This window comes from Otolemur garnettii, unplaced genomic scaffold, assembly GCF_000181295.1.
Source record: "Otolemur garnettii isolate 467f Iridium unplaced genomic scaffold, OtoGar3 scaffold00013, whole genome shotgun sequence".
Lineage (NCBI taxonomy): Eukaryota > Metazoa > Chordata > Mammalia > Primates > Galagidae > Otolemur > Otolemur garnettii.
The window spans coordinates 6,059,549-6,084,265 of NW_003852408.1; the positions used below are offsets into that span (position 1 = coordinate 6,059,549).

General features: G+C 41.8%; 1 protein-coding gene across 1 annotated transcript in view; it reads left to right on the forward strand.

Moving 5' to 3' along the window:
* Positions 1–24,717, forward strand: part of COL4A4 (collagen type IV alpha 4 chain) — a 104,661-nt gene that overhangs the window by 15,495 nt on the left and 64,449 nt on the right. Inside the window, exons 4-18 of the mRNA XM_003784892.2 lie at positions 6,593–6,727; positions 7,657–7,701; positions 8,782–8,898; positions 10,758–10,826; positions 12,801–12,836; positions 14,395–14,457; positions 14,800–14,835; positions 15,048–15,089; positions 18,321–18,401; positions 19,186–19,239; positions 19,520–19,579; positions 20,457–20,501; positions 20,797–20,850; positions 22,235–22,301; positions 22,864–22,968. Of these exons, the coding sequence (XP_003784940.1) occupies positions 6,593–6,727; positions 7,657–7,701; positions 8,782–8,898; positions 10,758–10,826; positions 12,801–12,836; positions 14,395–14,457; positions 14,800–14,835; positions 15,048–15,089; positions 18,321–18,401; positions 19,186–19,239; positions 19,520–19,579; positions 20,457–20,501; positions 20,797–20,850; positions 22,235–22,301; positions 22,864–22,968 (1,009 nt within the window). The remainder of the gene's footprint in view (positions 1–6,592; positions 6,728–7,656; positions 7,702–8,781; positions 8,899–10,757; positions 10,827–12,800; positions 12,837–14,394; positions 14,458–14,799; positions 14,836–15,047; positions 15,090–18,320; positions 18,402–19,185; positions 19,240–19,519; positions 19,580–20,456; positions 20,502–20,796; positions 20,851–22,234; positions 22,302–22,863; positions 22,969–24,717) is intronic.

A 24,717-nucleotide genomic window follows, 5' to 3' on the forward strand; every position in this document is an offset into this window, starting at 1 on the left:
TGAGTGAGGGTGAGTGGGAAGGCCATGCAGTCACCCTGCTGGGAGGTCCTGGGGTCTGAGTGAGGGTGAGTGGGAAGGCCATGCAGTCACCCTGCGGGGAGGTCCTGGAGGCTGAGTGAGGGGGAGTGGGGAGGTTACTGCAGTCACCCTGCTGGGAGGTCCTGGGGACTGAGAGGTTGAGTGGGGAGGCTGAGGATGCTGATTGCAGTTGGAGATATTTGGGAGGGAGATCTGACAGGAAAGAGGATGGTTAGATGCTCGCAGGGCTCCCAGGCAGAGGACACACCAGCTGGGTGGCCAGTGCGATATGCCTAGGAGCACATTCATGTGTGCAGCTTGGTACATGTAGCGCTTGGGGTCAGCTGGTGTGAGGCCAGAGCTCAGGAAGGGAGGTCTGGGATGGGTGTTAGGGGATTAGATTTGACAGTGGATGGAGTCCAACCTGTGGAAAGGGAGGAGTTTGCTCAAGGGAAAGTGAAAAGAGGCCAGAGAAGTCGTGAGGGGCTGCGGGGGAGGGGAGGCGCTGCAACCAGGAGGAAGAGGAGCCCAGGGGAGGTCAGGGGAAGGGTGGGGGGCCAAGAGCAGGAGGAGGAGGGAGAGGCAGCTGCGTTCTGGCTCAGCAGGCAGCTCAGCAGCAGCGCTCAGCACCACCTTTTCCAGTTCTGGGCTGAAACCACAGCCGTGTGTTAACATGGGGAGGCCATTCTTGGTGACCTGGCCGGAGGGGTGACTTACTGTTCAGCGGGGCTAAAAACCACAGCCGTCTGTAACAATGAAACTAATTGTATAGTTGGGGGGTCACCACAACATGAGGAACTGTATTAAAGGGTCACGGCATTAGGAAGGTTGAGAACCACTGGTCTACAACATCTCTTCATTACCTATTTTAAATAACTCTTCCGGATACCAATGGACCTGTTCTCGCAAGGAGAGGACCTAGAGCCGTGGTCAAAAGTGCTTGCGCGGCCCCTGGAGGCCTGTTGGAGGTTTAAGTGATGTTGTAGCGACACCTAGTGTTTGGTTAGCTGAATTGCAACCGAGCGTTAAAAAAACGAGGGAAGAATTGAAAAATAGTGAGAGAATACTGCTAATGACCATGGAGTAAGAATACAGGGGAAGCAAAGGATGAAGGCATTAAAAAGGATGCTCCTTGGTTAACTACTGACGTTTGAATCTGTTAATCCAGCCGTGAGTGTATGTTTACAGTTTATACTGAGCAAGACAGTGGCCAAAGTGCTGGGCAGAAATATAGGTGTGCACAGACGCCCCCTGCCTCAGGGGGTTGCCAGAAGACTTCATCCCAGTAGATACCGACTGAGGTGGTACGCACATAACAGGGAGGAGAAGTAGGCCGTGAGGCTCTCTGGGTGTTAATTATTTAGGGCACACCTGAGAGTTTGGAGGAGAGTAAGATTGGCCAGAACTGGGGTGAAAGGAGAGGCAGCAACTTGGAAGTCGAGGCTGCGCAGCCTCAGGTCGCTTGTTCCGTCTCTCTGGGCTTCAGCCTCCTCCTTTGGGGATGAGGAAGTGGATACAGGTGTGACTTTCTGCTTTACAGGGTGGTAAGCCTCCCCCAGTGCTGTGTCGTGCCTGGAACACAGCGCCCAGGGCATGGGAGCAGTTACTATCATTACTGTGATTACTATCCCGTGCTGGGGGGAGGACGGTAGAATTTGAGCTGCAGTTGAGGAAACTCCTCTCACCCCAGGGAGACAAGGGTGGGCGTGGAAACTGCAGAGGATAGTGTTGGCTGGGGTCGTGGATGGAAGATTGTACCCATTGGAGGTTTGATGATGCAAGGACAGGGAGATTGGAGACAGTAGACAGTGGTAGTGGAGAGTCTGGGGAAGGCTGTGGTTAAGGAAGTGAGGGAAGCTGGTGCTTAGGAAACCCATGTGAGAGAGGGGACCCAGGGGCTCAGCAGTGGCAGGTGTGATTTGGTTCACAGCAACATGTGATAGAGTTGGTCACAGGAAGGGCATGGAGAACAAGGGGGAGAGGGTGAGCTGAAGCCAACAGCGGAGTGGTGAGAATCAATGATGGAAAGAACAGAGTCACCGTGTGCAGAGACAGGGAAAGAGGAGGTGGGAGGGATGAGCTCAGCTTTGACACGAGGAATGAACAGGGGAAGAAGACCCAGGGCAGCTTCTTGAAAACAGCTAGCTAGAGATGTAGGATGGACTAGAAGATTAGATTTGATAACCACAGAAAAAGAGATGTTTGATTAATTTATCAACAGTGTTTTCTAAAGAAACTTTATAAAAGAATATAGAGTACATGCAGATACATTTTTTTATGTGCAAAAATAAGATGGAACTTGGAGGGAATGAGATGTCACTCCCGTGGCATGACTCTGGTCAGTGCAGGGACCCTCCGTTGTGTGTGGCTGAGATGGGATGAGGGGAGGTTTTGGAGAGAGACTGACTAAGCTCTCAGATGTGAATTCGAGCTTACTAGGTGTGAGTTTGAATAAGTTATGCCTTGTGAGTAAGCTTTCTTTATCTATCTGGGGATAGTAATCCACCTTTCAGTGCCTCTGTTGCATTAAATGCAAAATCTGGACTATGGCGGGCACCTAACCAAGCTTGACACATAAATTCTTTCCCCATCTTGACAACTTTGATAGCCAGTGTCATGGTCTTAGAGTCCAGGGGTGATTTGGAAAATTCTGTCTGGTTAGTATAATGAGAGCCTCTTTCTTGGGCGGTTTACTGATCATTAATTTATTCACTTATTTACTCTTCCTTTAGGTTGATATAACTGGGAAAGAGCTTGAAGTTGTTGCATAAGACGTGTGGTTGTGCGTGCATGTGTATTTATAATTGTCTATTTGCAGTTATTTCTTCTAATCCCTGTACTGCTAATATGACCAAGGATTTCTTGGATTTTTGGCATTCCCCACAGGGTTTGGCCTCGGAGAGGGGGGGCGAGCGGATCAGTGGTAGCTAGTAAGTCTGATTTGGAGATTTTGGTTTTAAAATCTTCAATACATATCCTTTTATCTTCCAGTCTCTTTTACAAAGTTGCTGTGAAATAAAAGTAACTTGATCTTAGCCCTACTGAAGAGATGCTTCTGACTTAGACAATCAGTGAGGGACAAAATCCTAAAGGAATGCCCGGCCTCGGAGCACAGGCGGCACGCAGCCCCGAGTCCACTCTCATCTCCTTCTGCTTGTATTTGCACAGCTGCTGCAGGGAGGCGCAAATAACAGGTCTGATGACGCGGTGTCAGTTTGGTCTTTGAGGAGAAAGAAAGAGATGATCTAGTGGCTTCTCACGGAGCGCCAAAGCTCCCTCAGCTGTCAAGCTGATTGTCATTTCTGGATTCAGTGGGTCTGTGTTCTCACTTCTGCGTCTCAAACCTGAAAATCAGAAACCACAGAGGCAATTGCGTGCACACAGTAGCCAAAAGGAATCAGGGCTGCTGCCTCAGAAAGTCAGTCCTTCCATTAGACAGTTCTTCTTTTTGCTAAACTGAATCTGGTGGATTTTATACCATGTTATTTTTGATGGGTGGAGAATACAAGGATGAATTTAAAAGATTTTCTTAAATGATGCCAACTTCCTGTGATATTTAATAATTCTCTAGTTATAAAAATGTCTTTTATGGGGCTACTATTTGTGTTCATTCATCCTGAAGTTAATTCTCTTATAGCCCCATAAACATGGAAGCTGAAATATTTACTTGTAGGCATAGACGTTTTTACTGCCTCCTTTTATATGAAATAATTTAATGAAAATAGAAATATTCTCTACATTGCTGTGAATAAATTATTAACTCAAACTGCGTGAATAAAATCACTATTCCAAACATTGGCGTTTAGGAAACTCTCAGCTTCCTTACAGATTTTATAGTATTATCCAAGGTTTAATGTTATTTCCTTAAAATTTTTATGATGAAACTAAATACCTACTAATATGAAAAAACAGCAGCAAATATAAAACCACAAAGCCTTTATGGCTATAAGAAAAGAGGCAAGTAGAATTTTATGTTGGTTTTTCAATTTGCTATTTCAAGTGGTTTGGAATAAAAGCACAACAATGCCTGTGTTATATCCACACAAGGAAAAGACATGGCCATTGCCCCAGTCAGGGTCATCACTCACAGAGTGGGGTGGTGCTCAGGGTCAGGGCTCACAGAGTGGGGTGGTGCTCAGGGTCAGGGTTCACAGAGTGGGGTGGTGCTCAGGGTCACGGCTCACAGAGTGGGGCTGTGCTCAGGGTCACGGCTCACAGAGTGGGGCGGTGCTCAGGGTCACGGCTCACAGAGTGGGGCGGTGCTCAGGGTCACGGCTCACAGAGTGGGGCTGTGCTAAGGGTCATCACTCACAGTGTGGGCTGGTGCTCAGGGTCACGGCTCACAGTGTGGGGCGGTGCTCAGGGTCATCACTCACAGAGTGGGGTGGTGCTCAGGGTCACGGCTCACAGTGTGGGGCGGTGCTCAGGGTCATCACTCACAGTGTGGGCTGGTGCTCAGGGTCACCGCTCACAGAGTGGGGTGGTGCTTAGGGTCATGGCTCACAGTGTAGAGTGGTGCTTAGGGTCACTGCTCACAGTGTGGGGTGATGCTCTGCGGGCTTTGAGGTGCAGTTGTCACTGTTTTCCAAAATTACCCTAAGCCAGAGTTCTGGGGATGATGTTTACTGTTCAGAGGCATGTTTACTTACACTCCTTTCTCAGTGTCTGTGGTTTCCCTGGGGATTTGGTTGGGGGAGGGGAGGAGGGACACCTGCAGATAGGAAAATCTGTGGGTATAAATAGTGTGGTGGGTCATGTAACCCATGCACACCCTCCACTTGAAATTGTCTCTAATTTTTTTACAATGCCTAATGCAATATAAGTGCTATGCATGTAGTTGTTATACTGTATTTTGTGTTGAAAAACACAAACAGAAATGAAAATTGTATTGTTATTCTCTTTTTTATTTTTTCATATTTTCGATGTGAATTGGTTGAATCACCAAATGCTGAGCCCAGGGATATGAAGGGCCAACTGTCTTTCCTTGGGGTAGTGGAGAGCTGACTTCATTTTATTAAGCATTTGTTTTTTTCTGCCTTTCTTTTTTGTCGTTGTGGTTGAAGTTGTCATTGCTGATTAGCTGGCTCGGGTTCGAACCCTCCACCCTTGGTGCATGTGGCCGGCACCTTAACCACAGTGCTACAGGTGCCGCCGTCTTCTGCCTTTCTCAACCATCGCGACCTTGGCCACCTAGATTCTTCCCTCATGGTCTGGTGGGTGTGGGGTTGGGGGAGCATACAGATAAAAGGTCACGGGAACAGGTGACGGTGTGACTCTGGTCTGGAGTCATCTTGGAGAGGGATCTCATTCTCCCAGGCAGGAGTAGGGGATGTGTGGGGGGGAGCAGGTGGTCTTTCCATAGGAGCCTTATGAGACAAGTCATCCAAGGGCAGGGAGAGGTGCCCTCCTGGGACAGGGCAGCGTGTGTAGAAGCTGGTGAAAAGCAGAGCTTATTCAGAAATCAGGCACAAGGAAGTCAGTGCAATGGGGTGGCGCAGCTGGGGGTGGGGGGGAGGAGATGGGATAAAACGGAGCGATCGGCATTCTTCAACAACGCGAATAACCATTCTCTGCTCTGCTTTTTTGGGAAAGTATTTTATATATCATTTTTTCGAATCAGGGCACATTTCTATACTAAATGGAGTTTTATTCTTACCATTGTTCTAAACATTCGCACTGAATATTTTTTCCCCCCTGTAAACTTCCTATTAGCTCACTGGGCTCAGGATTGCACGTCTAAGATGAATCACATTAAAGAGATTTACAGCCAATTAATTACTCAGTTACTCTTTTATGTTTGAGCATGCATTTTGTTTTGTACCTGAATAATACATTATTGGAACATAGGGGATTCACAAATGATAATTAGGGGAGTTTATGTGTAGGTTACACGAGAGATGAAAAGATAATACCCAAACTCAGTGAAGAAGCAGTTATTTCCTGAAGCTTGTATTTAAAAAAAAAATGGGAGCTTTTAAGCTGGTGTTAATTCATCTTATTTCTAAGTAAGAAATACTTACTTAGATGGATTTTCTTCTTTATTCAACAATGTGTTTGGAAATCATTCCTTATCCATTACTACTTACTTAGAAATAAGATTAATTAACATTTTTTTTTAAAAAGGTCATTTGAAGTCTTGATTTAGTTTTACTTTTAGGTTGTAATTTAGAATTTTGCAACGAATATTAAGTTTTATGCGCTTGTGATAGTGATAAGAATTTTATTTTTTTACTAATAGTTCCTTGCTTCGGTAAACAGCCCAAGATCTACAAATGTCTCAGACACAATAAATAGTAAGATTACTCTAATTGGTTGATGTATGTTTCTGTGTACACACACACACGCACACACACACTACACACATGTGCACACACATGCGGTAAGTAAAATTTATCACATGGCTTAAATTCAGATCAAAAAGGGCAATGTTACTGTTTCTTATTTTTATGTTAAATAATCATTTGTTTCTATTATTAGAGTTTGCGCAAATCTAATTTTCCAGCCTTTTGGAGACCCAACTGACCATATATTTGTGTTAAAGACACTGGTTAACATCCCGCCCCGCCCTTCTCAGGGTCAGCCAGGACCACCAGGGCCTCAGGGTCCAATTGGACCTCTGGGACCCCCAGGACCAATTGGGATTCCAGGAGAGAAAGGAATGAAAGGGGACAGCGGTCCTCCTGGAGCAGCTGGGGACAAAGGTGATAAGGTGAGTGAAAATTCCCACTAGCTCGGCTCTCTCACCTTTGCTTCTTCACGAGAGGGACCCACTTCCAGCTCCTTCCAGCTCCCTTCAGAAGTGCTCTCAGCTTTCTCTTTGTTCTTCCTAATTAAAATCTCTTTGTTACTCTGAAAAAAAAAATGATCCACATTAGCCATCACCAGAACTACTGCACTGGAGTTTATAATCACAAGTAGTACTTACTTGTACCTTAACATAAAATCTAAACGCCTCTGCAATACTCTGTTCTCCTTCCCAGCCCATTTCCAGAGGCGCAAGCAGGCTCTTCCAGACCTTTGCACACACCTCAGTACATGTGTGTATCCTGGGAGGGAATGTGTCGTTTCGTGGTTTTTAAACAAACCTGTATGATACTTTATTATGTGTCTGTATCAGGCTGAACCTTTCTTCATTCAACAGAGTTTGGAAATCATTCCTTATCCACTTATATAGATTGAACTTATTCCCTTCAAAATGTTACATATCTGTCCTATGCCCTAGTGTGGATAAAAATATAGTTTATTCTCTGTTGATGAGTATTTGTGATTCTACCCCAACTTTATATAGTTTAAGTATGCTAAAAAAAATTATAAAGTACCTGTCATTCACACTTAAGAGTTAGTTACTCTAGGATAGATTCTGAGAAGTTGAATTTCTGGCTTATAGCATGCTGTATGTTTTATTTAAGTCAGCACTGCCAAACTGTCCTTCTAGGTATAAAAAATATATAGAAGGAGGAAAAGTTGATTATTCAGTGCTGACTTTTAAACTCATCAATGTGAAGATGTGATCATCAGTGTGATAATGACTGCTAAGCATGTTTAAATATGAGTCTGATTATTAAAGTTTTCAAATGAACCAGTTGATCAAATAATTCAGTAATTTGAACATTTTCATTTTATTTTCTGGGATTTTAGGGTCCGACTGGTGTTCCTGGATTCCCAGGGTTGGACGGCATACCTGTAAGCGTCACTAAATTTCCTCCATTTTTGTAAAGAAGGGAGAAGTGCTCATTTTATTTATATATAGGTTTATATATGTGTGTATATATATAATATATAGGTTTATATATAATATATAGTGATTATAGTGCTATATACTGAGGGTGCCAAAAACATCTGTACATTTTAAGACAGGAAAAATCTCTACCCAAATTGCGATACTCAATATATACTAAATACTCCAAACTAAATTAATTTAAGTTGGGATATGTATAAAAGGTGATTATAAGTCACTTTCGGAACTTCTTGTAATTGCAGAAGTCAAATGTGACTTCAGTATCACAAATTTAACAAATTTCCTTCTTTCTTTCTTTCTTTTTTGCAGGTTTTTTGGCTGGGGCTGGGTTTGAACCTGCCACCTCCAGCATATGGGGCCAGTGCCCTACTCCTTTGAGCCACAGGCACCACCCCAAATTTAATAAATTTCTTAAAATATGTATATATACTCTTGACACTCTCTGTATAATTTATGGCAAACTCTTTTTTATCTTCTTATTTCACTGCCCAAAAGAGTTTTTGTTTTTCAGTTTTATACAATAACTCCTGGACCAAAACTCTTTACTCAGGTTTTCAGACAGGTTTGAGAGAAACTTCCAGAATATGAGCTAGATATTACTTGTTATGTAAAGTATAATATTCTGGATGTGCGTGTATACTCATAAGGAAATTTTTTATTTGTTAATGAATCCTAACCTTGGAAGGGAGCTCACTATTCTCCTTTTTATTAGGAAAATCAAATGGAGGAAGGAAGAGGAAATTTGCAAGTTTTATAAGACATTAGAGTCTTTCTAAAGATTTTGAGAAAGGTTTCTTCCCAAATCTCCTTGAATACTCCAAACTCAATTAATTTAAATTGGGATATATTAAAAAAATTTATTTTTACTATGGCATGTAGCACTGTTGAGTGGAAAAGAAAGTTTCACAAAATTAAAGAATTTAGCTGTGACTTACAGTTGCCATCATTTGCGTTTTCACATTGCAAAACCTTCGTGTTGTGACATTTTTGCAAAACTTCTTCACTTACAATTTTGTTTTCTGCAGGGCCACCCAGGGCCTCCTGGGCCCAGAGGCAAGCCTGGTGTGGATGGCTACAACGGCTCAAGAGGTGACCCCGGGTTTCCTGGAGGAAGAGGGGCTCCTGGCCCAGGCGGCTCCCTAGTAAGACGCTAGGGACAGCTTAACCTAATAGGAATCACAAGAGGAAAGGCCCTGCCGTGGGCACAGGGGGTTGTACTCAAGAAACAGTTAATACAGGTGCAGTCAGAGCAGGATCTAAGACCTGAGGGGTCTTGTGCATTGTGGAAAGAGGCTGGCGATTCTCTGCCATGTCACATGAAGGCCCTGGATGGTTTTAAGGAAGGAAATAGCATGATTGGATCGCTCCGTCATTGAGATGTCTCTGGCTGCTGCACAGAGAATGGATGGAAGGGCAAAGGGACTCCCTCTGGGAGGCTGTCACCCTTTCATCACAGCTGCTTTCCTGTTTTGTTGATAAGCTCATCTTTACCAAGTTCTCCTGGCTGTGTACCCAGACTCTTTCAAGTGACACCAGCATCACTACTCAGTGGTCGTCTGCTTCTCCTATAACTTCATTGATATTCTATTTGAATTTCACTTCCAGCATTACCATTTTTCATTTTTTGGCTACATTTTTGTTTTGCTTGGGCCAATTTCCTCTTTCAAGAATTCATTTTTTCCATAAAATGCATTTGGGTTTATCACTGGGGAAGAAGACAGCAACACGCCCCAGGCTTTACTGTGTGTGTGCAGCGATCACGATTCACACCTGGGATTAGGTCGTGAGTGGGGAACTGAAAAGCTGGCAGTGACCTTGATACTTCATGCACTTACTCAGTTCATATATATGTGACTGAGATTTGAACCACGTTGGAGGATGAGTGTTATTTTACTCAACTGTGGAACCAAAATTCATACAGATTGGATCTGTGCAAAGCTAGAACTGCCCATATAGGCAAATCCGATTTCTCAAGTAAATTACCAGTGTAACTTGCAATAAAATCATTAAGTGAACTCAGGCACTGCAATAAGAGAGATTAACTTTGAAATTATCTTTCATAGGCGCTTGGTATGTGAAGATGGTAGATTTTTATGTCGTAACCAAGTTCGGACGTAGTAAGATATTAAGCAGGATATTAAGATGTTCAGTAGGGGCAGCGCCAGTAGCAACAGTGGTTACAGAGCCGACCATGTGTACCTCGAGGTTGGCAGGTTTGGCGCCCAGGTCAGCTAAACATCAATGACAAAAAAATAGCTGGGCGTTGTGGTGACAAAAAAATAGCTGACCTATAGTCCCAGCTACGTGGGAGGCTGAGGCAAGAGAATCACTTAAGCCCAAAAGAGTTTGAGGTTGCTGTGAGCTGTGACACCCACTGCAGCACTCTACGGAGGGCCATATAGTGGGACTCTGTCTCAAAAAAAAAAAAAAAAAGAAAAGAAAAGAAAAAAAAGTTAAGTAGGAAAAGCTTGGGGGAGAAAAGAATACACTGAAGTATTTCATTCACTTTTTAAAAATACTCTAAACAGACTAGCAGCTACACACAATAACCTTCTAAAAGAAACGCGTTCTATTTCTTAAGTTAGACTTACAAAGTTAGACTCACTTAGACTCTATTTTGAATACAAATACTGAAACGGATAAAAAAATTTTAGACTATTTTTAGAGCATAAATTAACAATTGAAAAGTTCATTATTTGTAAGAACAATGTGTGTGCTTTCTATTATAAGGAAAAATACAATTTCCTGCTGAAAGTTAGTAAATAACTGTATATTAGTGATGCTCTGTCTTAGGAGATTCCTTAAGAGATCTTAACTGAATATCAAGTACATAGATCTGAGGACCTTGGGGTGATAATAATAATGGAGAAGATAAAGGAATCTCTGCTGGTTAAATATGACTACACTGGCCATTTTACTGATGAGTCATATTTCAAGAAGAAAAATAAATCCTGAAATGGTCATATGTTATTTTTCTCTTATGTAAATATTTTATTTTCAGGGCCTTCCTGGGGAGAAAGGAGAAAAAGGAAATTCAGTGTTCATTTTAGGTGCCATTAAAGGCATTCAGGTAAGAATTGTGATCGTGGTAGGTTTAAAAATTCTTCTTTCTTTTTTTTTTTCAAGTGAGTAAAACAAGGCAGGAAACACACAGATGGGGGTTTCCTTGGAAGCGTCCCTGAATGCACTGATTTTCGGAGTCACCTCGGTGGAAATCTCCTTAGTGTTTGTAGCCTCTGTGCCTATATTTACTTGTTCAACAACAACAACTATGGTTCTGTTTATGGCTTAACTGATAGTCAACTGAACATTAGCACCGGGGTCATTTTAGGACCCACTATGGCGAGTTGAAAGGAGTGAACTGACACCACTGTGACTTTAAGCAAACCCCTGAGGTCTCTGAGCCTTGTGAAAGGCTCAGAAACTTATGAAAGAAAAATAAAATAGTATCTACCCTGGCTTCCTCTTAGTGTTGTGAAGATTGCCTGCTATAGTAATTTAAACTGCAGCGCGTGGTAAACCGTATCATGCCACGTTCCGTTAGTTGCGGCGAGTGGTTTTGTGCCTGTCGTGATAGAGAGCAGGTGAGGCAGCAGAGCAGCTGGGTATGGAGACGGCCCATCTCAGAGGCCTCGTGAACCTGGTCTGCAGATCAGATTTGGGAGACAATGCTCCTGAGAACCTACATCCACTTACACCCATTCAGATGGCCCTTATAAAAAAGCAAGCAAACCAACCAAACTAACAGTTGCTGGTAACCACTCAGAGCGTTGGGACTCCAGGTGTTGCTGCTGGGACTTTGCAGTTACTGTGGAAAATAATTTGGCAACTACTCAAAAACTGAAGCATAGAATTATCATGTGAACCAGCAATTCCACTTCTGGATATAGACATAAAAGAATAGAAGGCAAAGACTCAAATAGATATATATTTCTCTGTGTGTGTGTCCGAGGCTGGGTTTGAATCCTCCATCCTCGGCATATGGGGCTGGCACCCTACTCCTTCAGCCACCGGTGCCACCGTCAAATAGATATTTTTATGCCCACGTTCATAGCAGCTTTATTCATCGTAGCCAGAAAGAGAAAGTAACCCAAGTGTCCATCCACAGAGGAATAGATGATGTGTGGTGTAGCCACACAGTGGAATATTATGCAGACTTGAAAAATAAGGAAATTCCAACACATGTAGCAACTTGGATGAACCTTGAAGATATTATGCTAAGCGAAATAAACCAGTCGCAAAAGGACAAATGTCATGTGATTCTGCCTATATGAGATTCCTAAAATAATCAGATTCATAGAGACAGAAAGTAGAATGGTGGTCGCCAGGGGCTGGGGGAAGGGCGATGATGAGTTAGTGTTCTCCTTGGGGAAGATGACAATATTTTGGAGATTGAAGGTGGTCTTGGGTGAATAACTGTTTGAGGGCACTTAATGCCACCGATCTGTACATGTAAGAATGGCTAAAATGTGATGTTTTAACTTAGGTATATTTTACATTTTTGAAAAGAACCTATTTTCAGGAGAATATACACCCCTTAGTGCCTTAGAGAAGGCTGAGTCTCAGCCCAGAGTAGGAGGCAGGAGACGCAGGCAGAGGCCGGTGTGAGAGGATTCCCGCCTGGCTTTCCTTTCTGTCCACTCCAGGGTGGTCCAAAGGGGCCAAGTGTTTACAAAACAAGGCACGGTGGCTAGACCAGAGACTGGCAAACCGGGAGGATTTAGGACCACTGGATTGAGAATTTAGAACAATTTGAGCTGAAAGATAAATTCTCATCCTGATTCCATGTTGTCATGACCCCGGCAATCTTTCTCTGCTGAGGAGAAAGAGAATTCAGAGTCGAGAATGGGGAAAGAAAGTCACCTCCACATGCCCCTTCCTCCAGTGTCTCCCTCCCACCCCCAAACTGAACAAACTGCACAGGTGGGCCCGTCTAAATAATTCCCGTGTGTGAGTGTGTGTGTGTGTGTGTATTTACTTTCGCATAATCTGTGTTTAGGGAGCATTGTGTGCTCTTACAAAGCAGTGTTCCTTCTTATTGCAGGGAGACAGAGGGCACCCGGGAGCACCTGGCTTACCAGTAAGTCTCTGTGTCTGCTTCCTCCTCCAGTAGGCTACTCCCCACAGGAGCTTTGACTTGCAGCAGGGCCAGCTACATAATTTGTGGGGACCACCTGGTGCAAATGACGGTGTACGTCCCTTGCTCAAAAATTATTAAGAATTTCAAGCTGGTGGCGGGTCCTGCCCAGGAAGCTGCCCTTGAAGCTCGGTGAGCATCCTCTTATGCTCCTCCATCCTGTAATGATTCTGCCCATGTATGCAAACACTTACTATTTAGGAAACTAAGTCCACTTAGCTGCTCCATAAGTATCCATGTGTGCCGAGTGGAGTGATTCCGCGTCAGCTCTCTGCCGCCACATCAGTACTTCTGTGTTGTAGTTAGCGTTTTGCTCCTTTCCATCTTTATCTCCCTGAAAGTTGTAAATCAACAATTGTATTGGCCTTTCCAATTTATCAATGTTTATAAGATTAAAACTGAAAGCAATTTTGCCTCCTAATGGCTAACCTGTAATTTTGTTTTGTCACTTCTGGGCTAGGGACAGAATTATTTTTCCAAGTTGGTTTCTTTACTACTACTGAAGCTGGTTCTATGTTAAAAAAAAAAAAAAAAGTGAACCTCAGTGTTTGTTAAACTAAATACCAGTTCATCCTCCTAAAGAGAGCGACTTCATTACCTGCTCACAGATCATGCGGTGTGGGCAGAGTCAGGCGCTCAGACGGCCTCTCTCCACACTTCCAGGATTGCCTGACTACAGCCTTTTCTTGCCACAACTCAGGCGTTGCAGAAAATTGTTTGTGGCTGACTTGTCTTGATCTAGAAGTGAGGACGACATTTCTTTTTCTTTTTTTATATTTTTTGTAGAAATAGAATCTCACTTTATTGCCTTTGGTAGAGTGCTGTGGCATCACAGCTCACAGCAACCTCCAACTCCTGGGCTTAGGTGATTCTCTTGCCTCAGCCTCTTGAATAGCTGGGACTACAGGTGTCCGCCACAAATTCCCAGCTACTTTTTTGTTGCATTTTGGCTGGGGCCAAGTTTGAACCGGCCACCCTTGGTATACAGGGCCGGCGCCCTACTCACTGAGCCACAGGCGCTGCCTGAGGACAACATTTCTATTCACATTAATCTTGTAAACTGAATTCCAAAAATATATAAAGAAGTACAAGTAAGTGACATAGGTTAATGTTAATTCATATTAATATTTCTAAAGCCTTCTGAAGTATATAAAAATTGTAACATATGTGGAACTCAGGAGTAGTTAAGAACCAGTATTTTTGTTCTCTGCTTTTGCTATGACAAGGTTTATTTATAAACAGGCAGGTCTTCTAGGTCTTAGCTGAGTCCTAAGTGAAGGAGTCTGTCACACCTACCAGAGTGCTAATCTTCCAGCTACTAAGGGCCACATCAGAGCTGGGCCAACAGGGCAGATGACCTGACCGGGCAGACATGTCAGGGACTATGGTTTCCTTAGCGGGATTTGTCCATCTGGGATTACACAGATGTAATCTGCAGTTTTTCCTGTGAAAGATGATCATGATTTGGGGTAATGAATGCACTGGTTCTTTTCATGTTTAGGGATCTTGGGGTACAAGAGGACCAGAGGGCCCCACAGGATATCCTGGCGGACCTGGGTTAGCGGTAAGTACAGCACTGTTGATATGGTTCCTTTAAAAACCCAGAGTCCATGTTAAAATAAAGTCAAAAAGTAAAGTTGCCATCTTGGGTTGGACACAGGCGGGCTCTTTGAGAGACTGTCGTCTGATCAACCATTATCGGGCGACACTGTGGAGCGCTGTTCCTGGGGATAAGCCATTGGCATCATCTGCACTCATGACAATGCCCCCTCTGTGTAACTGAAAGTCCATCATGCATGTTTTAAAGTTAAGAGTTTTCTAAGTAGGATCTGGGGCAACCAAAGAAAGCACATTCTGATTTCTAAGCCTGATGGTTGGTTTGTGTCTTTTTTTGTCATTGATTTAGGGACCTCCAGGCCATCCTGGGAGTCCAGGTTTGAAGGTAGGTGGCCGTGAGTAAGACACACAAACAGAGACACACACAGTGAAATAACTGACCAGCAGTGGTCGTTGGAATTATGCTTTTCTTTTCATCAGACTTCCCAAAGTGTTAAGTAAACTTCAGTAAATTTCATAATCAGAAGTCTTAACTGCTTTTATTTACTTTTATTTTTAATTCAAAAGCAATTAGATTCGTTTTCTTTTCTTTCTCAGGGTAATCCTGGTGTGGGCGTAAAAGGGCAGATGGGAGACCCGGTAAGAATCCCCTTTTAATTGGAAGAAGTGGTGAAGTGGGCGCCACCTGGTGGTGGGGGCTGTTCTGGTGGTCATTGAACTCGTGTTCATTATATAGCTCCTGTCCAGTTTAATTTCTAGAACTTTTCTTTGCTGAATTATTATGGCACCATTACCCTTGACTGTAAAATGACAGTTCTGACAAAATTTAACACTAAACTCAAGTTAATTTTTATAATGCATTTCACCCCATCAAACAGACACTCTTCATTTTTAATAATACATTACATTCAGAGTAACAGTTTTGTTAAATTACTGATTGGTTTCACCTCATTTCACAAATTTCACCAGAATCCTCAACTCCACATGTCAATATGAAATGCAAATACAGGTAACTGGAGCCAGGGGCATTTAGCACAACCTCCCAGCTCCTCCCCACCTACGACCACCCATAGCCTTCTCTCCCAAAATATTAAACTTAGTAACGATAAGTTTTAGAAAAGTGATTGAGGTGGTAGCTCACATGGAAACAGTATGAATGTCTGATTGTGGGTGAGTGGCTCTTTCTACAACTGTGAACAAATTGATATTGAGCGGATGCCTGTGAGTATTTGGCTATGAGGTTGCCATTCAAATGATCCAAATGTGTTTCTGTTAATTCTTATAGATTGGTGAATTAGAAAATAATTTTGAAATTTCCATGCAGAACTCTCAAATATTTTAGAACATGTTTGCCGGTTACCCCACTGAAGAAACATTGTTCCAAATAGTTGTGACTTATTATTCCTATGTGGGGTGATGATGGACCTTTTACATTTTATTCTTTATAGTTTTCCTTCTTTGTACTTTTGATGGTACTGACTACAAGGTACTTTTACAATATCTAAAAAATAGGAATATTACCATTATTTTCTTTTTTAATTTTTTTTTCACTTTTAAAAAGATTTCAGGTAATATGAGGGTGCAAGCAACTAGGTTACAGTATTTGCGTTAGATAGAGTCCCTCTTGTAGTTGTGTCCTGCACCCAAAAGGTGTGCCATATTGTGCCCATTAAGTGGGAGCACCCCAAGTTCTGCCCCTCCTCCCATCTCCCCTCTTTCTTCCCCCCCAACTGGAACTGAGTTGAGTTTTTCTCTTATATCAGTGGTTCTCAACCTTCCTAATGCTGTGACCCTTTAATACAGTTCCTGTGGGTTGCGACCCACAGGTTGAGAACCGCTGTCCTATGTGGCTGTGTATTAGATCATATGACCAGTATTTTGAAGAAGCCTCCTGTTTGTCAGCCTTTATACGTTTTGTTCAGGGTTATCTCAGCTGCAAGGAGAAGCGTGATTACCTTAACAGCACATGTGATGCGTTTACTCCTGTTGTTAACTCCTGTTGTTAACATGCTCGTTCAATGGTCTGTTCGTCGTGCAACAGACATCTTTAGAGCAGCTGCTGCCTGAACACTTTTAAATAGTGGGACATACCAAGGGAAAAGTGTGCAATACCAAGGGAAAACCTGGCTGGAGGTTTAGGTAGAAATTGAATTCTTGGTTTTATTTTTCCATTTAAACTCAAAACAGTATTTGTCTTCCAAAAATCCCACCTATCAAAAACTTTAGTGGTTTTAATAATTCAATATTTGAGAATTTGCTTTGTTTTGCTTAATGTAAGAAGCAGCACCTGATAGCATTAGCTAGTCAATAAAATAACTTTATTTTATGCAATAAAATAACATTTTGAGGTAAGCAGTATGACAATCTCCATTTCACAAAGAAGAAAAGTGAAGTATAGACCAGCTAAGGCAACTATGGCTGAGGGGAATTTTAAGGAACTTGTCTAAAGTGACAATGAGGGCCTGGTTTACACACACGGGTGACCTGCTTGCCACCTGTTCTTAACTATGACTAAGAGGAAAGGTAATTTTAAATGTAGAACAATAGTAATATTCAGAAAAGTATAAAATAATTATCTTCTAATTAAAGGTGAGAATTTCTGGTTGTATTGTGGCAAATACGTTCAAGGAACATTCTTTTCTCCAGGAAAATAATATCTATGATGACATACATAACTTTTGGCTAATTATTTTTTGCAGGGAGTTTTAAATAAATTACAAAATAAATGAGAAATAACCTAAATTTTTTGGCTAGTAAATGGAAATAATTCAAATCTAACCGGAGTGGAAAAGCTTAGTAAATCATAGCTGCTGCATTTAACAGTGTGCAGGCAGCAGCTGCTCTAAAGATGTCTGTTGCACGAACAGACCATTGAACAAGCACGTTGACAACAGGAGTAAACACATTGCCTGTGATCATAAGGTAACCACGCTCCTCCTTGCAGCTGGGAAAACCCTTATGATGGAATATTGTGTCAGTATTAAAAATAAAGATTTTAGAGAATTTTTATTATAATAGGAAAATACAAAGTATTTTTATACAAGGAAAATATATAAAGTTTGAAATTTTAATAAAATATGCCATGTAGTTTAAATTATTTTTATGCATTTATTATATAGTATTCTCATTATAGTATATTTTCAATATACTATATGAATATGATGTATATACACATATATACATACAGATACATACATGTACTCATATGTACACACATACCACCGAAAACTATACCAAAGTTTTTTTTTTTTGCAGTTTTTGGATGAGGCTGGGTTTGAACCCACCACTTCTGGCATATAGGGCCTGCACCCTATTCCTTTGAGCCACAGGCGCCGCCCTATACCAAAATTTTGGGGTTTTTTTAGAGACAGAGTCTCACTTTGTTGCCCTTGATAGAGTGCTATGGAGTCATCACAGCTCACAGCAACCTCCAACTCCTGGGCTTAGGTGATTCTCTTGCCTCAGCCTCCTGAGTAGCTGGGACTATAGGCACCCGCCACAATGCCCAGCTATTTTTTTTCTTGCAATTTGGCCAGGGCTGGGTTTGAACCCACCACCCTGGGTATATGGGGCTGGCGCCCTACTCACTGAGCCACAGGCGCTGCTCTATACCAAAATTTTAATAGAGATTATCTCTGGATGGTAGGTTTAAGGATCATTTTTTTCTTCAAATTTATTTTTAACTATAAGTATGTATTACATTTTAAGAACAGAAGCAAGCATCATTTTAAATTACATGAAGTACTTCCTGTGACTTAGATTTTAAATCCATGACACACAGGATTGGAAACATTATGACACAATACATGGGTAAGAAATTTCAAAGTGTAAATTGATATGAAATTCCTATTACTTTGCTTATTTTAAAAGGGTGAAATTGGCCAGCAAGGTTTTCCTGGACCTACGCTGTTGTTAGAGCCACCTGATTTTTGTCTCTATAAAGGAGAAAAGGTAATTCCCAAATTCATATGTTACCTTGGTAAAGTAGCAAGAGAAATAAACCATTTTCTGAACAGGCATCTGTGGTGGCAACAGGCTGAGGCCTTATAGCGAATCCATCTTAACAGGTTAGTACGGTGATTACCCTCACGGCACAGAGTTGAAAAACGTGGCCTGGACATTTATTGGTGTTCTCCTGGTTACCCAACGGCTGCGTGGCAGACCCAGCTCATGCTGCTACATTGTGACATGTCCTCTATAAGATAATGTCCTGTTGATGTTTTGCTCTATGGGCTGAAAAGTCCACCGGAAGCCCAGTTGTCCTTAGATGGTAAAAATAGGTTTGATGTCCTGATCACTGAACAGCTAACAAAAGCTTTTGAGTTGGGTAATAGACTCTTGGCAAATATTAATTCTTCTGCCAGCCTCTGCTGCTACTACTGATGTCCTATGCAGATTCTTTTGTTGCTTTTTAATTACTGGGTTAAATTTCTCTACTTTGCTCAAAATGAGCCACCTTTTCAATAACTGCATTCTCAGTTTGCACCTGCTGGCCTGCTGGCCTGGTGGCCCACACCTGTGCCCCAGGAGCCGCTCCTGCAGAGAGCCCCCAGGCAGAATAGTGTCTGGCTGTTCTGTGCTTCCATCTTATTTGCTGATTAAGACGGTTAAAGAGTAATCCTTTAATTTAAAAATGAGTGAAACAGATGGTCAAAATAAAGAATTTCTAAAAGAGATAGAATTCCATATGTTAAATAATAAGAATAAACTAGCTTATATTCATTGTGATTTTTAGGGTATAAAAGGAAGTCCGGGAGTGAGTGGACCGCCGGGACCACCAGGATCCAAGGTAGTTTATTTAAGTGTCTGTTTTCCCCTTCATTTGTGGGATGTCCTATCTTGTTTTAAAATGTTATTTCACATGATTTTCATCATTGGTTTAATATATATATATATATTCTACTCTATATTACCTGAATTTTCCACTCTTTTGGTGCAGTCCTACAGGGGCTCTAAAGTAGCTTTCCCTAAGATGCTGGCAAAAGTTGTTCTTTCTCGTTTGATTTTTCCTTTCCCTGTTGCTGAAATACTGTTGCTTGGAGGCCTCTAAGTGTTGTCATCTCTTAAAGGGAGAACCTGGTACTGGAGCGAAAGGAGAGAAAGGAATTCCTGGATTCCCAGGGCCTCGGGTGAGGATGCTTTGTCCTTAAGTTCAGGGAATTTGGAGGCATTTCTTTTTCACATGTTTGTAAGACTAGATGAGTTTTCCCATGAGCTTAGAAGTAGAGAATATCTTACTTTTAAGATTAATGTATTTTGGAGAACCATCCAAATAACTGAATAAGGGCTGAATGTCCCAGAGCATTCCTTCGGATGGTATCGTTTAGCTAAAACAGGCCAGCGGAAGATAGAAGAATTGGGAAAAAGTCACAGGACTGAGGCATCTCCTGTCTGGCTCAATGCCAGTATGACAGTGGCTTAGAATAGTCAATTTAGGCCTATTCATAAAAATAATGTGCTGATGTCGGGACAGTAACTAGGAAAAAAGTGCAAGGTCAAGGCCAAACATTGCCAGCAGGCCACTAAGGGGCTGGCCGTTTATGGCATCATCTTACAGGCCGCACCCTCACCAGTGCAAGCACTGAGTTTATTTGGCTCTAGACTTAGTGCACGGGGAAATATTGACTTCCACGGTCCATTTTATTGCTATTGATGTACAGAGCAACTATTAATTTCCATACAAATTATATTGCTGTGATTTCAAAGATATTTGGCCCAGTGAAAGCATGAAGTTAAATAAATGAAAATTGGAAGAGCCATGACAAGAACAATGCGTTCTTAATTAAAACACTGGCAATCATATGCATGTTTTGAATTAAGACTAAAGATGAAGTAGCAGATGTTATAAAGACATAGAATCTATATTTATTTTCTCTTGTTCAGCCACCTTTGCAAACGAAACTAAATAGATCCATGGAACAATCTGATAGGTGAAACATGATGTATTGAGCTGGTTTGTGCATTTTGGTTTAATTCTGCCTGTGCTGATTTTTGTGACTTTATCAGGGTGACCCTGGTTCCTATGGATCTCCAGGTTTTCCGGGATTAAAGGTAAATGCATGCCATTGTAGAGACAATAAATACATTTTCATGAGTAAAGGCAAGTTTTGTGTCATTCTGAAGTATTGCTGTGTGCAGATGCAGTAATTGGAAAGGCAGACACATTCATTTTATGGATTGCAGGATTTAGCTGTGATTGCAAAACTCAAGTACAAAACTGTCTGATGCAGCCTAAGAACAGTGTTAGGGCTTCACAGGGTCTCACTGAGCATGCGTCCACATGAAATGGGAACGAGGTGACTCGTCACTCAATCACATTTTCCTTTTAAAATGTTTGTGTTTATAGGGAGAACCGGGATTGACTGGAGATCCTGGGCCTTTTGGATTTCTTGGGCCAAAGGTAATAATATGAGCCTGTGTGAGTATATCTTGATAAAGTGTTGCATACCTGAGTCATCTAATTTACTTTGTAAAGTATTTCAAAAAATCATTGAAGAAGGTATTTTTCTAAAGGGACAGAGTCAACTTTGTATACAATCATCCCTCAGTATCCATAGGAGACTGGTTTCAGAACCCCCATACTAACCTGCAACTCACACCTCTTATGTAAAATGAAGTAGTATCTATATATCACCCATGTACATCCTACCTTGTACTTTAAATCAGCTCTGGATTACTTATAATATCTAATACAATGTAAAATGCTGTTTAAATACTTGCCACACTATATCATTTTAAAATTTGTATTATTATTATTTTTTAATCTTTTACATCTGAGGCTGGGCAAGGCCGGGTGTGGTGGCTCATGCCTCTAATGCTAGTACTTGGGAGGCCGAGGTAGGTGGATTGCTTGAGCTCAGGAGTTCAAGATCAGCCTGAGCTAGAGCGAGACCCCATCTCTGTAAATAGCCAGGTGTTGTGGTGGACACCTGTAGTCCTAGCTACTTGGGGGGCTGAGGCAACAGAATCGCTTGAGCCCAAGAGTCTGAAGTTGCTGTGAGATATGACTCCAGGGCACTCTACCAAGGGCAACAAAATGAGGCTCTGTCTCAAAAACAAAATTTTTTTTTTACAACTGCAGTTGGTCGAATCTGCAGATGTGGCACCCTCGGAGGGGCTGACTTCGTGTTGTCTTAATGCATGTTGTGCATTGTTATGCATGATCATTATGTAATATAATATCATATTAAACACAATTATGTTTTACATTTGCAAAATGATCCTTTGGCAGGGAAATAATAATGAAAGTTTTAAATATTCCATGGGCTCACACAGTATAGAGATTAAAAACAGACAGCAAGGGTCTTTCCTAACTGTCTGCCTTTAACACCACTGCATTTTTTCCCTTTGTGACCTCATGGGTGGCACTTGCTTGGGAGGAGCCATGATGGCATTAAGGGAACACAACTAAGGGGAACAATGTTTCCTGCTAAAATAAAATGTAGGGTGAGATCTTGTTAGGTAAATAAACTGTCATAGAGTACAGAGCTGGTCACTAATTCCCGTAGCGTATCTAAGAAACTTAGTGACTTCAGAGGTGCCTAATTCGTGGGCAGTGGACCATTTTGTTTTAGCTGACTGGTCCTTTCTGCTACTTGTAGATAGGAGATTGGATGTGTCTTCATCCCCCCAGAACTCCATGAACGAACTGTTCCTTTCTCTAGTTCTCCTATAGTTTTTGCTCCTTATATAAATGTGCACATGGTCCTTCTAATATTTGTTTAGTATCAGAAAACATGAGTCAAATATTAATGTTTCCTCAAAAAGTGAATGAATGATTTCAGGGGGATCGCGGAGACCGTGGGTACCCAGGACCACCCGGTGTTTTGGTAACTCCTCTTCCTCTGAAAGGTTTGTGTTCCCTTCAGTTCCTCGATAAATTATGTAAGAAAAGGGATTTGAGTGGCCCAGACAGAATGTGGCCTGGAGTTTCCACAGCCCGCACACGAGGCAGGCTAAATGCATGAACTTCAGTGTGAGGGTATAATCTCACGTGTGCGAGTAGAGATGAGAAGCTCAGTTGCCTCTATCAGCACGAGGCATCAACATTTTATTTTAGTACGTGAAGTGTGTTCTGGGCGTGTTATGTCACCTTGCAGAAAGTAGAACTTTTAATTGTTATAAAATAGATAAAACAATTTGACCAATAACTACCAAGATGCTACCACCAAGGAAAGAGTGGCCTAAGTCAGTGACAAAGAGCTCCAGTCCAAGTTCAAGTGTCTATAAAGGAGAGGCAGCCAGGGAAGTTCAAATCTAAGAAACTCCATTTAAAACACCGCTTTTCCTGTGGTGAGAAGCTTCCACAGGGTCTCCTGATTTCACTTTACCAAGCCTCGCAAAAAGTAATTGTATCTGAATTTTAAAATGTACACATACATTTGTTTACTCATGTGTGTCATTATCTTTCCAGGCCCCCCAGGGGACCCGGGGTTTCCTGGCCCCTATGGAGGAACGGGTGCTTTTGGACCACCTGGCCCCCCAGGTCCTCCGGGCAGGCCAGGGGAGGCCTGTGCAGGTAGAGGATCTGCTGGCTTTCACCGGCTGGGTTTCCCACACTGTCACCCAGGAGTTCTCAACTGGAGCAGACACTGAAATCATGTTAGGAGTGTTTTAAAAAAGTACTGATGCCTGTGCTCACCCCAGACCAAGAATGCCAGACTCTCTGGAGGATGAGCCCAGGCATCTGCTAATGTATAATAAAAGCATTCCTTCCTTCTTTTTTCTTTCTCCTTTTATTCCTTTCTTCTTCTTTCTTTTCCTTTCTTTTCTCTCCCTCCCTTCTTGCTTCCTTTCCTCCCTACCTTCCTTTTCTTTCTTTCTTTTTCCTTCTCTTTCCTCCTTTCTTATCTTTCTCTTTCTCTCCATCTCTCTCTCTCTTCCTTTAGAAGCCAACTACAACATGGTACTCTATTTTTAATAGACCTCACATATCCAGGGTTATAAACCACTGAACGCAAACCAATTAATCACCTATTTGGGAGGAATGCAGGTTTCTCAGTTGTACCTCAGAAAATGTTCCATCGATATTGCAGGTGTGATGAGGAACATGCGTGTGTCACAGGCCTCCCACAAAATTACACGTAGAGTGCTTCTCCAGTCTCCCCACCTTCTTGCTGATAACCTACTTATAAAATTTAGTTCATCTCTCTAGGCCTGAACTTGAATCTCCTATATCAAGTGCGGAGATAAAAATTATGATTAAAGAGAAAACTGAGATGTAGCCCTACTTCAAAAAAAAAAAAATAAAAGACTCCTCTCCTCCCCTAAAATAAAAACAACAGCAAGAAAACTATAGATCACAGGGGATTTGATGAAAAGATTGGGAAAGAGTCTTATTGGCATGAGGACTTTAAGCTCCTTCACCTACTGTGCTGGTTAATATTCCTGTTTATAGAAAGATAAGGAATCAAAATTTAAAGGATATTTGTCATTGGTGAACTTAGAAGAACTGATTAAACCTGTGAGGAGAAATGTATTGAGTGGTTGTAATTGTGTCCAGTCTGTGTCTTTTGTTATATTGATTGAGAAGGAATGAGAAATTTCCAGAGATAGGCAACCATTAACTACAAAATTCTTGTTTACTCTCCCGGGGATCTAGTTTCTACTCTAGAATCTGGTGACCATAGGGTAGTGCCAATTAATTAATCTTTCCATGACCTTACTGGCTTAACTGACCCAGTACTATACTATATAAAATCATACAGAGTATTCTGTTGGCTAGAAAGCACTGGATTCTGGCCTCTGATTTCTCCTTTTGGGGCTTATTACCATAAAATAGTATCTCCAGCAAATTAAAACCAAAACCTAGTGAAAGTAAGTAACAAGTTTCTCTAGTAGATTCAAACACACAAAGCCTCTTAGCTCCACCACCTTTCTTTTTTTTTATTTCTTAGTTCCATGGGCTTTTTCAAAGTGAATTAACCCAGTGGCTTTTAAATCCCGATGGTGACCTATAGTAAGAAGGCGTTTTATTTTGCATTACATTTGTATGACATTACACAGGCATATATATGCATATACAGATGATAGAGACACAGTTTCACAAAATAATGCTTGTTTGGTATATGATGCACTTATTTTTTAATTCCATCTATTTCTTTTGCAATAAGCCAGTTTTAAATGCTGGCCACAGCATTTTCTATTGAGTCCATGTTGTACTGTTGGGTGGTCCATGTGCCATCCACTGTAACACAGCCTTCTGGCTGGAATATGGTAAAACACTCTCCCTAGAAATGAGATGGGGCAGGACCCAAGGGCATCCAAT